We start from the raw sequence: 14,949 nt of genomic DNA, 5'->3' as shown, positions 1-14,949 counted from the left end.
ACAAGTTAATGATAAATTCTTGGTGGTTCCAGCTATCGGGGTATAACTAAAAATAAAGTAACATATGGAAATTTTTTAAAAGGGAAATTCTCAGACCCCACAGAAACCATAGACTGGGCCTTACGGAGTCAAAGAAATATGCATTGGGGAAGTGGTTTTGTGAGTGTCTCACTGATGTAAGGCCCTAGGTTCAACCTCTCATACTGCAAAGTAGTTGACTGAATTATTAAAAGAGAATCACAAATTGGGAAAAACATGAAATGCCACAAAAACTCTCCAGAGTTTCTGTGCTTGGCAAACTCAGCCTGTGATCTTATGGCCAGCTACCTCCACTGCGTGAAGGACCAAAGACACTTGAAGTCACTGGGGGCTCATTATGGAAAATGATGTCCCCAGAACTTTATTCTCCTTTTCTTGACAATGTTTAGAGCTTGGAAAATGAAGGAAAGATATGCATGACAGAGAGTAATCTGCTTTTCACAGAGCCTTCCAAGATCCCTTTTGTGAAGGACTGAGAGACACAGAAACAGCCATGAGGTGGATACTGAACTTGGATAAAAGACTTCACTAAAGAATGCACATTCCCACGTTGAATGGATTTCAATGCAGACACTATTTCAGAGCTGTCTCAAGGCTCTGTATTAATCTGTGCTTCTTCACCATTTTCGTCCTAATACATCTACGAATGAGCCGGAAGTGTTGGTGCAATGTAAGAGAAACCTGAGTCGGAAAGTAGACATGATGGATGAAAGAATCGGTATTTATGATGAGTTTACTCAAAAGTACATTATACAGCAGCCATGGGCTTAAGACATCGATCTCCTCAGTGGAATTGAGATAGACCATGTCTTAATTTCTTTGTTCCCATAATATTTCACTATGTCTTAGCACATAATGGTGCTTAAATATTATTCAATTGGGAGTAATCTGAAGGTTAGGTCAAACCTAGCAAGATTTATTGATATCAATAGAGATAGTAGTAAAATGTGACTACCCAAATAGCTAATGTGAACTTAGATTTTATTCATAAAAGAGTATCACCATATCACTGTCATCCTGTTGTCTGTCAATTTAATCAAGGGCAGCAGTAAGGTCTCTATTCCTCCCAGCCCTAGATTTTAGCAGCCTCTCCTTACTCATCTTTCCCAACAAGTGGAGGCTCTTTCAGGGTCAGGCAAATGAGACCTATCATTACTGTTTTTGGCATATCGAATATGCCACAGGTAGCTTGCCAGGCTCAGCCTGTGTGGGCAGGAGACTCTCGGTAGTGTGCCGGGCTCTCTGAGAGGTATGTATATACAGTCATCCTGTTGATCAATGATTTGCTCGAGCAGGCCCAGTAACGTCTCCATTCATCCTAGCCCTGAGATTTTAGCAGCCTCTCTTTACTTGTCCTTCCCCATGGTGCCACATTAGAGACTCTTCAGGGACAGGGGAATGAGACCCATCATTGTTACTGATAAAAGAGTAGTATCTAAAATAGGGTAGGTATCCTCCGATGTTATTCAACACTCCAGGATGTGTTATCTCTCTAAAAAAACAAACAAAAAAACAAACCCCAAAATGATCATTCATCATTCAAAAAGAAATGATGCTTATGTTCTGATATGTGTGGCTATAATGTGGGGGAGAAGGACATTTGGCCTGTTTGTTAGCAGAGGATTAGATGGGCAACAGTGGGTAAAATTAAATGAAACATATTTGGATGAACGTCTGGAATAGGCCACTCTGGAAAATAAAAATGATCTTGTAACATCAATATGTGTGACACAGGTTATGCAAAAATTGGTATAAATACTGCAGCTACTCTTCTTAATGATTGAAGGTTTAACTATATATAATCTTCAAGGGGGCATCAACATCTAAGCTTCGAATATTCACTGATTTTTCTCCGAGAGACTTAATTTATTATGAAATTGAAGGCATGTGGGAGCATAAACACAGCAGATGCAAATACTTAAATTTAAGTTTATTTTTAAAAAAGAGCGAAGTCTACTGGCTTAGAAAAACACATATATACACACATACGTCACAGGAATTTGGAAGTTATTCCAGTGTTTGTTTTTAGAATAGCAAATAAAGTCATTCTTTCCTGAACCTTATTTGCATAAACCCTGAAAATAAATTTATTAGGTATGATATACTATGAAAGTCTAAATTGTATGTTACAAAAAGGAAAATTTATCACTTAAAGTAAGAAATAAGTATCTGTAGGTCATAGAGGAACATAAAATATGGACAAAGGTAGTTATGATTTAGAAGACCATCTATCCAACCATCACATAGGCATATATATCAGAAAAACAAATACAACTGAACTGTGAAAATAAAAGATAAGTAGAAAGAAAATTTGTCATTGGTAGACTTACAAGACCTCAAGATATATCTAAATATAAAGCACAATAAAGATTTAAAAGTTCAGACTTGTATTTATAATATTGTGGAACTTAAAATGCAAAAAAATAATTGATGCAATGTAAGGAGACAATTATTAATAAATGATGTACCAACAAATACCCATCAATATTCATCACATGAATAGCAGTAAATTCTAGATGACTCAAATGGCTGAATCAATTCACTAAGTAGTTGTAAGAGGAATGGGATGCCTTTTCCACCTTCACTATTGGGTAATGATAAAGTGAGGACTATGAAAGAAACAGAATTTATTATCAAACATATTTAGAAATATGGTATTAATTTATAAAACAGAAAGTTCCACAAATAATCAAATGTTCTGACACAATAGTTGTCATCTGAATTTGCATGAAATCAGTAAAACTATTTAAGGTGGGAGGATTATAGTTTCAGGGGTGCTTAGAGATAGTGCTGCTAAGAGTTCCTAATGTTATAACAAGCCATCAAAATGTCCCTTCCCACAAAAAAATTGTTCGTTTCTCACTGCTGTTATCCATATCCATCCAATCCAATACGCACGGGTAGCTTGCCAGGCTCTGCCACTCGGGCTCGATACTCTCGGTAGCTTGCCGGGCTCTCCGAGAGGGGTGGAGGAATAGAACTCGGGTGGGCCTTGGGAAAGGTGAACGCCCAACCACTGTGCTATCGCTCCAGTCCACTGTTGTTATCATTGATAAAAAACAAGGTTCCAGTTACACAGACGGGGTGGGGGGCTGGGGATGTGGGGGTGGAGTTATACTGTGATTCTTGGTGGTGGAATATGTGCACTGGTGAAGGGATGGGTGTTCGAGCATTGTATAACTGAGACTTAAACCTGAAAGCTTTGTAACTTTCCACATGGTGATTCAATAAAAGAATAAACTAAAAAAAAAAAAAAACCAAGGTTCCTTGGGAAATTGAACCTCGGAGAGGAAAAATATCAAAAATACTTCCCAGTATTCCTTTGTGTACATATAGCACTAGAGTAGGTGGCAGTGCCAGAGAAAGGTGCCAGTTCAAACAGGAAGAACATGAGCTAGTAAGAAAGTGAAAGGGTGTACAGTAGGGGAAGAAAGAGGGGTGTGTCCGAAAGGGAAGCTAGTCTGAAAGAGCTCCCAATGGCTATCTCTGGAACAATATGCCCCCACCCTGTACAGTATTAATAATAGCAATAGTGGATTATCAATCGAGGAACAAAAATATTCATAAGTTGATACTGATGAAAAACAAACAACTACATAGATATCTGTGAGAGAAAAAGAGTACTTTTGCCTTTATAAAATAAATCTACTTCTAGCAATCTAATTTAAAGGGAAATATCATCTGAGATACAGAATGAGATATTCAGATGCTTATGTGTTCATTGCAACATCATTATTATAATTAAATATCTACAAGCATGTTTCTTCTTTTGATGAATTAGTTGATGATTATTATAATCTCACAGAGGATATTTATCAGGAAATATTTTTAATCAAATTATGTAAAGAATACAATGAAACACATCTTTATCAGGCTCAGTTCTATTTGGTAGTACAGGAGAGCTAGTACAGCAGGCAGGACGCTTGCCTTGCATGCAGCTGACACAGGTTCCACCCTGGCACCCTGTGTAACCTCCCAAGCCCTGTCAAGAGTATCTCCGAGCACAGCCAGATATGGGATTCACCCTTCAAATAAGATAAAAATAAACATGCATGTGCAAATAAACCTAAGATATGTTAAAAAAACTTTCTAATTGTTAGAAAAAAATTATACACAATCTTCTCTTAATTAGTTTTAATTTTTTAAATAGGTAAGTGGAGTCACACGTCATCAGTGAATTTATATAGCTCATATATCTTTATCTGAAATAGTTTGGCAGTTGGATAGGTAAATCCACAAAGTCAGGTTATTCATTTATATCCATTCTTAAGCTGCATCCGTTCATTTCTCCATTGCATTCCTTTATGTGACAGCAGTCAGGATAGAAACTAAAAGTGCTTTGGTCTTACTTTGAAGAAAAATGTAATAGGAATAGTACTATTTAGAATAATAACTAAACAGCATGGTGTTGACTATTTAAAATTTTTAAAATTTTTGCTTACAATACCATTAATAATAGTTTCTCATGAACATAATTGTAATATCATATGCATCACCAGTGTGCTGTTTCCTGACCCAAGGAACCCAGCGCTTTCCTTCTCACCTTTCCTGCCCCCAACACAACTGTGTGGGTCATTACCCCATTATGTTCCCTTTGGATCGTTGTTGCTACTTCATTGTGTACCTTTAAGTGCCATATAGTAGGGAGATCATTCTCTACCTGTCCCTTTATTCTGACTTCACTCAGCATGGTATCCTCTGGTCCCAACCACATTGCTACAGATTTCATGATTTTGTTCTTTCTTGGAGCTGTAGCACAGTGGGGAGGGAGTTTGCCTTATACCCGGCCAACCCAGGTTTGACTCCTCCATCTCTCTCAGAGAGACCGGCAAGCTACTGAGAGTATCCCGCTCTCATGGCAAAGCCTGGCAAGCTACCCGTGGCATACTGGATATGCCAAAAACAGCAACAAGTGTCACAATGGAGACGTTACTGGTGCCCACTCGAGCAAATTGATAAACAATGGGGCGACAGCGCTATAGTGAGACAGTGCTTGGAACGGCACGGAAGTACATTGTAAATTTACACCACACCTTTTTGATCCATTCACCTAATTAGGGTAATTGTCATTCACCTAGTGAGGATAATTGCCAAGTCTTGGCTATTCTACTAAGTGCAGATAGCTAGGAACACAGGTGTGCAAATATCCTTCGAATAAATGTTTTTGGTATCAACCAACTTGAATATCTTTCTTACATAAATATCACATTTCAAATAATAAAAAAAGGAAAAAGGAAACTTTTATTACATAACTGTCTCCATTTAAAAATCTAACTCCGGGGCCGGAGCGATAGCACAGCGGGTAGGGCATTTGCCTTGCACTCGGCCAACCCGGGTTCAAATCCCAGCATCCCATATGGTCCCCTGAGCACCGCCAGGAATAATTACTGAGTGCAGAGCCAGGAGTAACCCCTGTGCATCACTGGGTGTGACCCAAAAAGCAAAAAAGAAAAAAAAATAGAACTCCATCTATACAGGAATATTCACAATCTATTTCAGAGATCTATGCATATTTGAAGATGTAGATCGATGCATACTTGTAGGAAAACTCCATACAGTTGTCTTCTTTGGGGCTCACACTCTGTGGTGTTCAGGGGCTATCCTGATGCAGTGCGGGGGTGGGGGGAGAGGAAGTTTTCTGATGATTTCTGGCAGGGTTTAGTATACACAACTGGGGATCAAAAAAGACCCCTTGCATGGGAAGCATACACTCCGGCTTACCTGTGAAGCTATCTCTCATGTCATTATCTCAAACACATTTGGGCACAGATTCATTGTAAAACATATATCTCCATATGTTAAGTATCCTTTTATTTACAACATCCTCTCTGAAACATGCACTCTACATACTACTAACATCTACATACTACTAACATACATATAGACCCAAGCTTAAACTTGAAGTTATTTGGCACATTACATTAATTTTCTGATCAAACTATATATATTTTATTTTATACATGAGAGTGGGTTAACTCTTGAAAGTGTGTAAGGATGAATGAAACAAATATGGAGAATAAGATGAAAATGCTAAGATCTAATCTAATACTATATTGCAGTTTTTGACTCTTAATTGAAATGTTAACCTAGGTATGAATACTACAGCAACAACTCTTGTTGTTTGATATTGGTACAAAGTAAAATCCAGCAAGTCTCCTTTTTTTTAGGGCTTACTCCTGGTTCTGTGCTCAGGGGTCTTCTGTGGTGTCAACTTTATAAGGGCTGTGGTCGATGAGAAGCAAGTACCTCACCTGCTATATTATGTCTCTGGCCCAAATCTTACAGATCACTTACACACCAGCTATTTTTACCTTTTTACCATATTCTGAGAATGCAGATATAATCTCTGGATGAAATAGAGCACTGTAGCACTGTCTTCCCATTGTTCATCAATTTGCTCAAGTGGGCACCAGTAACGTCTCCATTGTGAGAATTGTCATTACTGTTTTTGGCATATCCAATACACCATGGGTAGCTTGCCAGGCTCTGCCGTGTGGGTGGGATACTCTCTGTAGCTTGCCGGACTCTCCGAGAGAGATGGAGGAATCAAACCTGGGTCCAGCCGCGTCCAAGGCAAACACCCTACCCACTGTGCTATCGCTCCTGTATAATTTATTATTCCCAAATTTTCAACTCTGTTATCTACAATGAGATTTCTTTGAAGGTCAAAGGAAAAAAATGACTCTTCCTATTTTTCTAAAAAGAATCATGCCTTGAAAGAACATCAATGGACAGAATAAGTCACGAAAATGGATCTGCCTCCTTACCTCATTTTCCAGAGCACAGCATAGTGTCTAGTTCATAATTGATAGTCAATAAATGTGCAATTAAAGAAAATTGAAGTATACTATTTCTTTATGACATAAGTTATGACAAGCTTTCATTTTGATTCATGTAAAGTTATGGAACTAGACTAGATTCATTAACTAATAAAGCTGATAATATTAAATAAGAAAATCCCTACATAGAACTAGACCAAGTAGTTGTGAGCATAAAGAATATTACTGTGAATTTTCTGCCTATATGAATATATTCTGGAGAATGAGGGACCATCTACAATAGAAAAACTTCAAAAAGCTATGACTTTACAGATATGATTTAGAAATGGTTCTACTGTTAATCAAGTGATGATAGATTTATACTTCATATAATTAAATTCCCAATGAAAATGTGAGTAATGAAAAATAGGGAAAACAAATTGGGAAAACATAAATTTAATTTTATAATCGCCCATATTTTCTTATGGCTCATTTCCTCAAAGTAAAATGAAAAGTCAATTTAGAAGAGGGTAGGGTGACACTTTATTTTATCAAAACTTTAACAAAACCTAGCAAAATGCTTGGGGCCATTCTTGAAGAAATTTTCCCAAACTTAAACTCTCATGTAGATATTCGTTTGGGCTCATTTGTCAATATTAATCAAATCAATAATAATATTATAACAAAGAGTTAGTTGAAAGGACATAACCAGAGTTAAAATTTTGGCAATCATATTTACTTGTCAATCCATATAAGACAAATAATTCAAAGCATCTATGTATCTGTTTATCTATAGAAGTAATCACATATGTATCCATGTATGAATAAACACGAATGCATGCATTTGTACATATGTGCATCAATAAATATGTCTTCTTTATGTTTGTGAAATGACATGCAAATATTTCTCTCATATATCATAAAACTTTTTTTGGCAAATTTACAAAAATATCCTACAGACTAAGTCAAAGAATATTTGTAAAAGACTGCATTATGATACTTTTATAAGCCTTTATCCCTCAAATTTCCTGGGTTTTAAGAGCAGATGTTTGTTTTCTTTCCTAATAAAAATTTTGGAGGAATGTCTAAATGTAGATGAAACTATGTCAAACTCTTTAAAAGCAAACACTGTTCTTCTTTTAAGAAGGTTTTTATGTAGCAAAAGGGGAGAAAAAAAAAACAAGCATTGCCAGCAGTTCTAAAAACACAACTGAGATGCAATTTGATAAATAGCCTCCCATCATCCAAGCCAGTGAAAAGCGAGCTCTCAGCACTTTCATCAAAGGCCTGACTGACTCCTCTTTTTCTCTCATTGTTATCATGACTTTGTCACTGGGCTACCTCAGTCAGGGATTAGGCAAAGATGAGTCCTTACCCTTGGGTTGAGCTGCAGTGCCATCCACAGCGGAAGGATCCTTCTCTCCATCTTTGCCACTGCTGCTGTCACGGCCGCCATCGTTTTCAATTAGCTTGTCCACCATAGCAATAATGCAGTTCAGGCTCTTTCCCACATTGGCCCACACCCTATCCTGAAAAAGCATGAGTATCATTACAGCAAAAACAAGACAAAGTAAAACCTGGTCAATCTAACTTAAAGCAGCAGGTTGGGGGACAATTATACGGAAGTAGAATGAGTGTCTAGCTCCAATACTCCCTCAGTGTGGCCAGATTATGGATATAGAACGAATCAATTCTATTTGAATAAAACAAAATTTACTTGCTATGAATCCTTTAATTTAAACCCTTATTTTTGCACTTTCTGGTCGAGATGATGGAGTATCAAACAACATAAATCAATACTGGAGCATACATTATAACATTTTAGACTGGAAATGTCTATTTTACTCATTAATGCTTAGGAAGAACACACAGATACATCAATATTTTTTAAATAGCCACCTTTTACATCAGAAAATCTTACTTTACAATAACAAGAAAACCCATAAAGTTTACCATTTTAACCATCCTAAGCATATGATGACACTAAGTGCTTTCATGTGCATCTACCACTGCCATCCGTCTCTAAAACGTTTTCCTCTTCCCAAACAAAAACAATCCATTCTCCCACCCTAGTCCTTAGCAACCATAGTTCTTCTTTCTCTGTGAATTTGACTAACAAATGTAGTGGAAGTTCTTGAAATATGATCTTCAGACCACTTCTAACAAAATAACATAGAGAATAAAAATGCAGGCCGGTGGAATCTACCAAGTTGATCAGAAGGGAAAAGGCATTCTAAATGGAGATTTTCACTAGCTGCCCAGGTGCTTCTGACTTCACTATGTCTGAGAATTTCTACTCAATATTAGTTGCTACACATACCTATACAGGATACATATACTATACAGGATACATATACCTGTACAGGATGTACCAGATAACCTTTCAGCATCTGTACTGAAAATAATAATGCCTAAAAGGGTGGAGAGAGAGAGTGAGAGAGAGAGAAACAGAGAGAGAGAAAGAGAGAGACAGAGAGACAGAGACACAGAGACACAGAGAGACAGAAGAAAAGTGTCTGACATGAGGCAGCATGGGGAGTGGAGAAGAGGGGAGAGATTAGAGGGAAACTGGGGACAGTGGGGCCAGAAATGTGAAGAAACAGATGTTGGAACACAATATGACTGAAACCCAATCATGAACAACTTTGTAACTGTTTATCATTGTGAATCAGTTAAAAATAAATATAAAAATATCAGTAGATACAGCTGATCTACATCTCTTGTTAATATTTAATATGATGATTAGACATTAGCATCTAAATTGATAGATATTCCTATACAAAGTCTACATAAATATTATGTTCCTACCAATAACCAAATTTCCCAGGTGAGGACAAATAGCATCTTACTGAACACTAAACTTGAAGGAGCTCCTGACTGTCTTTACACCAGCCACAGAGCGCTGAGCTGTGACACAGAACTCTAACCGTAATGCTACATTCTCCACCTCCAATGTCTTCTCTCAACTGAACCTGGAACACCCACAACATGCGTGTAAATGACGGAGCATGCTCAGCTGCCCTTTTACTGACACTTCATACCAGTGGGTAACCTCTTCAGGAATGTCTTTACCTCCACAGAAAAACAAATGCCCCATTAGAAGTCATGGAGCTGGGTCTTCTGGTCCTAGAGACTATCTTCCCCTTTCTGCATATAACCTAAACTAGTGTCTTTGTGTTTCTATTAGCATACACTAATGACTGGCATTCCTAGGTGTTGACCCCGTTGCACAGATATGTAATAAATCCTTTTTGCTAATTTGGTTTTTCTGGAATTAATCTGGATTTAATAGGAAGCAGTCCCCACTAATATGTTTGCTGCTAATCTATTTCAATGCCACTGTTTATGACAATGCTTAACAGTGGATTCTTTTTCATTTCTAAAAATAGGTATTAAGTATTGGGAAAACAAACTATGTATTTGCCATTTTATGGGGTATGCCGCTCTTATTCCTCTTCCCAAGTCATAATTTTTTGGTATGAACTAGAGTGGAACATGGGATATTCAGGTATTTGGCAAAGCATTATTATTATTATTATTATTATTATTATTATTATTATTTGCTTTTTGGGTCACACCCAGTGATGCTCAGGGGTTACTTCTGGCTCTGGACTCAGAAATTATTCCTGGCGGTGCTTGGGGGACCATATGGAATGTCGGGGATTGAACCCACGTGGGCTACGTGCAAGGCAAACGCCCTACCAGCTGTACTGTACTATGGCTCCGGCCCCTGGCAAAGCATTATTTGTAGGTGTGCTTGTCTGAGTATTTCCAGTTGGAATTAGCATTCCAATACAACTCAGTAAGGCAGTTTTCCCTAAGAATCAGGGGCTGGCATCTAAACCCATTGCATTGCCTGGTCCTTAAGCCTTTAGAGAAACACTGAATTTCACCCCTTGATTTCCTGGGTCTCTAGCTTGAGGACAGCAAATTAGATGACTTCACAGTCTCCAGGATTGTGAATCATCTCCTTAGAACAACTTCGCTCCATTTCTCTGGAGAACCCTCTTCTATTTGCTCTGTTTCTCTGGGGATCTCTGACTAATAAGAACCTTATCACATAAGAACCAAGCGAATGTATTTATGATGGTTTTCCTGGAATCTCGCTACAAAGCAATCTCTTAGTAGGTACTTTCTCTATCACGGTGCTACTTCGGATATGTGGAACAGTTCTCAGTACAAGGATAATACTCGTGATGGTACTTCCTTAATGGTTTATATATATATATGTGTGTGTGTGTGTGTGTGTGTGTGTGTGTGTGTGTGTGTATAACCCCAACTTATTATTTAATTTATGTTAACTTTGTTAGTTTATAAACATACAGTAATATTGGATAGGACAAATCTTGGAAGAAAAAACTATGATTGGACTTGGATTACTTGATGCTAATCACATAAAGACAAAGTAAGCTTAATAGTTCAAGCATATTCAAACTAAATGGGTCTCTAGCGTTAGAGAGGCTGGAGCTCTGGGCATTGAAGGGCTGGGCAGAAATAAGTGCATTTAAAGTGAGAGGAGGAAGCCCTAGGAGATATAGAGAAAGGAAATCTCATTTCTGGGGAACCACAGTTGATTCATCTGCAATTTAGAATGATAACTTTTTTCCTGCATTCATTATTATGTGACAGAAAAAGTCAAATTAGATGGTTCCTATGGAAGGACTCGGTAAATTATTACAATTTGGCAAAATCATATCTTTTCCTTCCTGACTCTCCCAAACAAACCAAGCCTGCTTTTCATCACCCTGTAATCTTAAATGTGACACAGACACTAATAATAAATTGTCATGTACAATTTTCCCCCTATAGGCAGATCACCCCCAGAGAATGACAAGTACTTCCTTCCCTCTAAGGGAAATTAAGACACACTAATATTCATTGAGTACATTATCAGCAGTGGAGATGCCTCGGAAGAAGCACTGAGAAAGCTCACCTCTTCCAGGGAGAAATGCTAGGGAAAGGGAAGCTGAGGTTCCGACATTTTTCACATTGGAAATTGATTAGGAGCTTATGTGTCAGACTCATAAAAGACAAATTCAATAAGCTCCCTTCTGAAAAAATACCTAATAAGCACCAGGAATTATATCTTTAAGTATGAAAAGCATGAAACAAGGGAATAAAAAGCATGTCCAGATAATGTTAGGAATAAACTCTGAGATTAGGAAAAGAGATTTTCCTAATTTGAGAGATTACTCTTAATTTTCCAGATGAGCTTTGTGGATGTGTTAACTTTTCAATACTCTTTTTTCTGTCCATGTTGAGAGTCACGGTATATTTTTAATCACTGTATCACTGTATCACTGTCATCCCATTGCTCAAAGATTTGTTCGAGCAGGTACCAGTAATGTCTCCATTCATCCCTGTCATGTTCAGGATCAGGGGAATGAGGCCCATCATTGTTACTGTTTTTTTGCATATTGAATATGCCACAGGTAGCTTGTCAGGCTCTGCCATGTGAGATTCTGCATTGCTCTCTTCCTGGAGCTTTGTTTAATAGTCTCTGGATCTTGGCCGTTGATGAGATTACATGGCGCCAGGGGCAGTTTGTGGGTGTGACTGCCAACCTACTGGAAAACTGGGGAATCTAATCTAGGTGGAGGAGGCCCAGTCCGAATCTGAGCAGGCTTGGAGATCTCAGCCATGGGTCCCACACACCTGGGTACCTCTGTCAGTTCCTTCATGGGTGAGGATTGTCTGAGTGTGTGGAGAGTGGCCTTGAGCATGGCTGTGGCTGGGTTCTGGAGGTTTTCGGCTGCCGGGGCTCTCCTTGGGGAGGCGAGGAAAACTCAACCTGCCCCCCTCTGAGGAGGCCCCAGTGAAGACAGCCTGGCATGGGGGCAGGACATTCTGCATATTTTTAATAAAATGATTAAATTTGATCAGGTATCATTTCAAACTGCTCTTTAATATAAGAGAATGAAGGGACTAGTCAACTGTTCTTCTAAAGAGTCTGAGATAAAAGTATGAATAATGCAACTTTCCATATCTATATTTTGTTATTCCTCCTTCCTACATATATCATGTTATAAGATTGCACTGGTAGAAAACTTAAACTTTACAACCCATAGAGATATCTTTATTATTATGAGGGGCAGTTTGTTTACTGACAAAAAAAAACAAAACTTGGGCTGCCTTGCATGTGGCCGACCTGGGTTCCATTCCCAGCATTCCATATGGTCCTCCAAGCACCTCCAGGTGTAATTCCTGAATGCAGAAACAGGAGTAACCCCCGAGCATCACTGGGTGTGACCCCAAAAAGAAAAAAAAACAGATCAATAGTAAAAGGGTATATAGCAAACAAGAGCAAAACATGTTATTCCTTCAATGTTTAGAAGACACAGGAGTCAGAGGGATGCTTGTTGGAAGTGAGTAACTGAGTATTTCTTATGCCATACTAAAGACATAATTCATGCACAATCAAGTGTGTTACTGAAGGTATACACAGAAGCAGAAATTCAGTATTTTAATTCTATTCTTCATCTGGAGAGGAACTCCTAGTAGGATAGGTAGCTGGTGAGTGAGAACTCTGAATTTGACTGGCTATTGCTCCCATCTTGGGGTCATCTGCAGAGGAACATACAGTTGTTTACTTGCATTTCTGTCTGTTATACTAGAATTGTAGATTGAGAGGTGTATTAATACCACCTCTCAAATTAATAAATATTATTTATTATATTATATTATAATATTATATTAATATTTATTAATATCATTATTTATTATTAATACATAATAATTTATTATTAATAAATACAGCTATCCGTATGGCCTGGAAATAAAGAAGATTGTGGGAGGGACATAGTGGAAGAAAAGAGATAATGCCAAACCTGAGAGAGAATGAGCACTGCTACTTATATTAACTAGCACATGAATAAGTTAGGTTAGCTAATTTAACCTCCACAAACAACCACAAACAGACATTAGACTGTCTGGCTCAGTTTTTAGAGATAAAAAAAAACTTCTGGCAAGAGACACTGAATGACATTTAACATTTAAATGGTGTAACTGGACTAGCAACTTGACCTAACTTGACTTGGGAGATTTGATTTTCCCCTTTGCCTTCCCACAGAGTTGTAGAACACAGCAGATAATTTCCTCTTCCTGAAATTATCAAAACTACAGGAGCTTCTTGCCTAGATAGAGAAAGGATCAAATATGTTGTTTTCCTAACTCAGAGGAAAGGGATCGAGTTCAGCTACCTGGAACTTGAAAATATGCCCCATGGAAAAGCTTTAATTAAGAGAAGATTCTATAAAAAGTATATTGGTCACACACATACGTCTGAAATCAAGAGTCATGTAATGAGGCATGGAGCAGTCTCTTGGCTGAAGAATCGATCAATGTGGGCCAAAGGACACAGTTGCCAGTATTGACATAGGACAGTGTACATATGAAGGACCCAAATCCAAGCATGTGATCGACACAATGGGTTACAGTCAGGAACAAGGATAAATCAATTTTACTGCAGAGACTGGGGTAAAAGGCAATTTTTTTGAGCCTCAATGTTAAAACTAGGTAGGCAAGATTCAACCTTAAATATCTGATTTCTGCCCTAAGAATTCACTTTCTCTAGAGAAAACGTGCACAGAAGAAAGCAGGCAGCTCAAGATACACTCTTACTAGCAGGCTTTTGACTCATTTAGACAGTCAGTGTGGGAAATTCTTTTTGCTCAGACATTGGTATGACTGGGGTTCACTCCACTTTCATCACTACTAAAATCACAGAAGTCGTGGATGGTCCTGGGAAGAGAGACAGCTGTTTAATAGGGAAGGAGGCGATGGAAGCCTCAGTGTGGCTGTGGTACTTATGCTTCGAAGCCCTTCTCATGAAAGCAAGAACACATAGTTCAAAGCCTGATTCTCAACTCAGCCACAAGAGGCTAGAAATAAAAACAATGAAACACCTATCCTACAATCAATCAGTTGGTCGAAAACGATCACTGGGTCATCACTAGTGGGATGAGTATCCACCATCATCCTGCTCGCTCTCTCCTGCTTTATGGAAGAAGTAACGGCAAATGGGTGGTTAAAATCAGACCTTTATTTCATGGAACCTAACCAGTGTCCCTGATCTCAATGGTATCTTCAGAGAACCCAACTTTTGGAGGTGAAGTGGTGACGAGCTGCTTCGTGGCAACAAGAGCACTAAAGT

At 38.2% G+C, this 14,949-nt stretch overlaps 1 protein-coding gene across 7 annotated transcripts in view; it reads right to left on the bottom strand.

Moving 5' to 3' along the window:
* INPP4B (inositol polyphosphate-4-phosphatase type II B) overlaps positions 1-14,949 on the bottom strand; it is a 709,083-nt gene that overhangs the window by 99,950 nt on the left and 594,184 nt on the right. For all 7 annotated transcript variants that reach the window (XM_055144517.1, XM_055144520.1, XM_055144516.1 and 4 more), the window contains one exon: positions 8,173-8,326. In XM_055144517.1, coding sequence (XP_055000492.1) covers positions 8,173-8,326 — 154 coding nt within the window. The remainder of the gene's footprint in view (positions 1-8,172; positions 8,327-14,949) is intronic.

This window comes from Sorex araneus, chromosome 7, assembly GCF_027595985.1.
Source record: "Sorex araneus isolate mSorAra2 chromosome 7, mSorAra2.pri, whole genome shotgun sequence".
NCBI lineage: Eukaryota > Metazoa > Chordata > Mammalia > Eulipotyphla > Soricidae > Sorex > Sorex araneus.
This window is presented reverse-complemented; position numbering and strand designations above follow the sequence as displayed.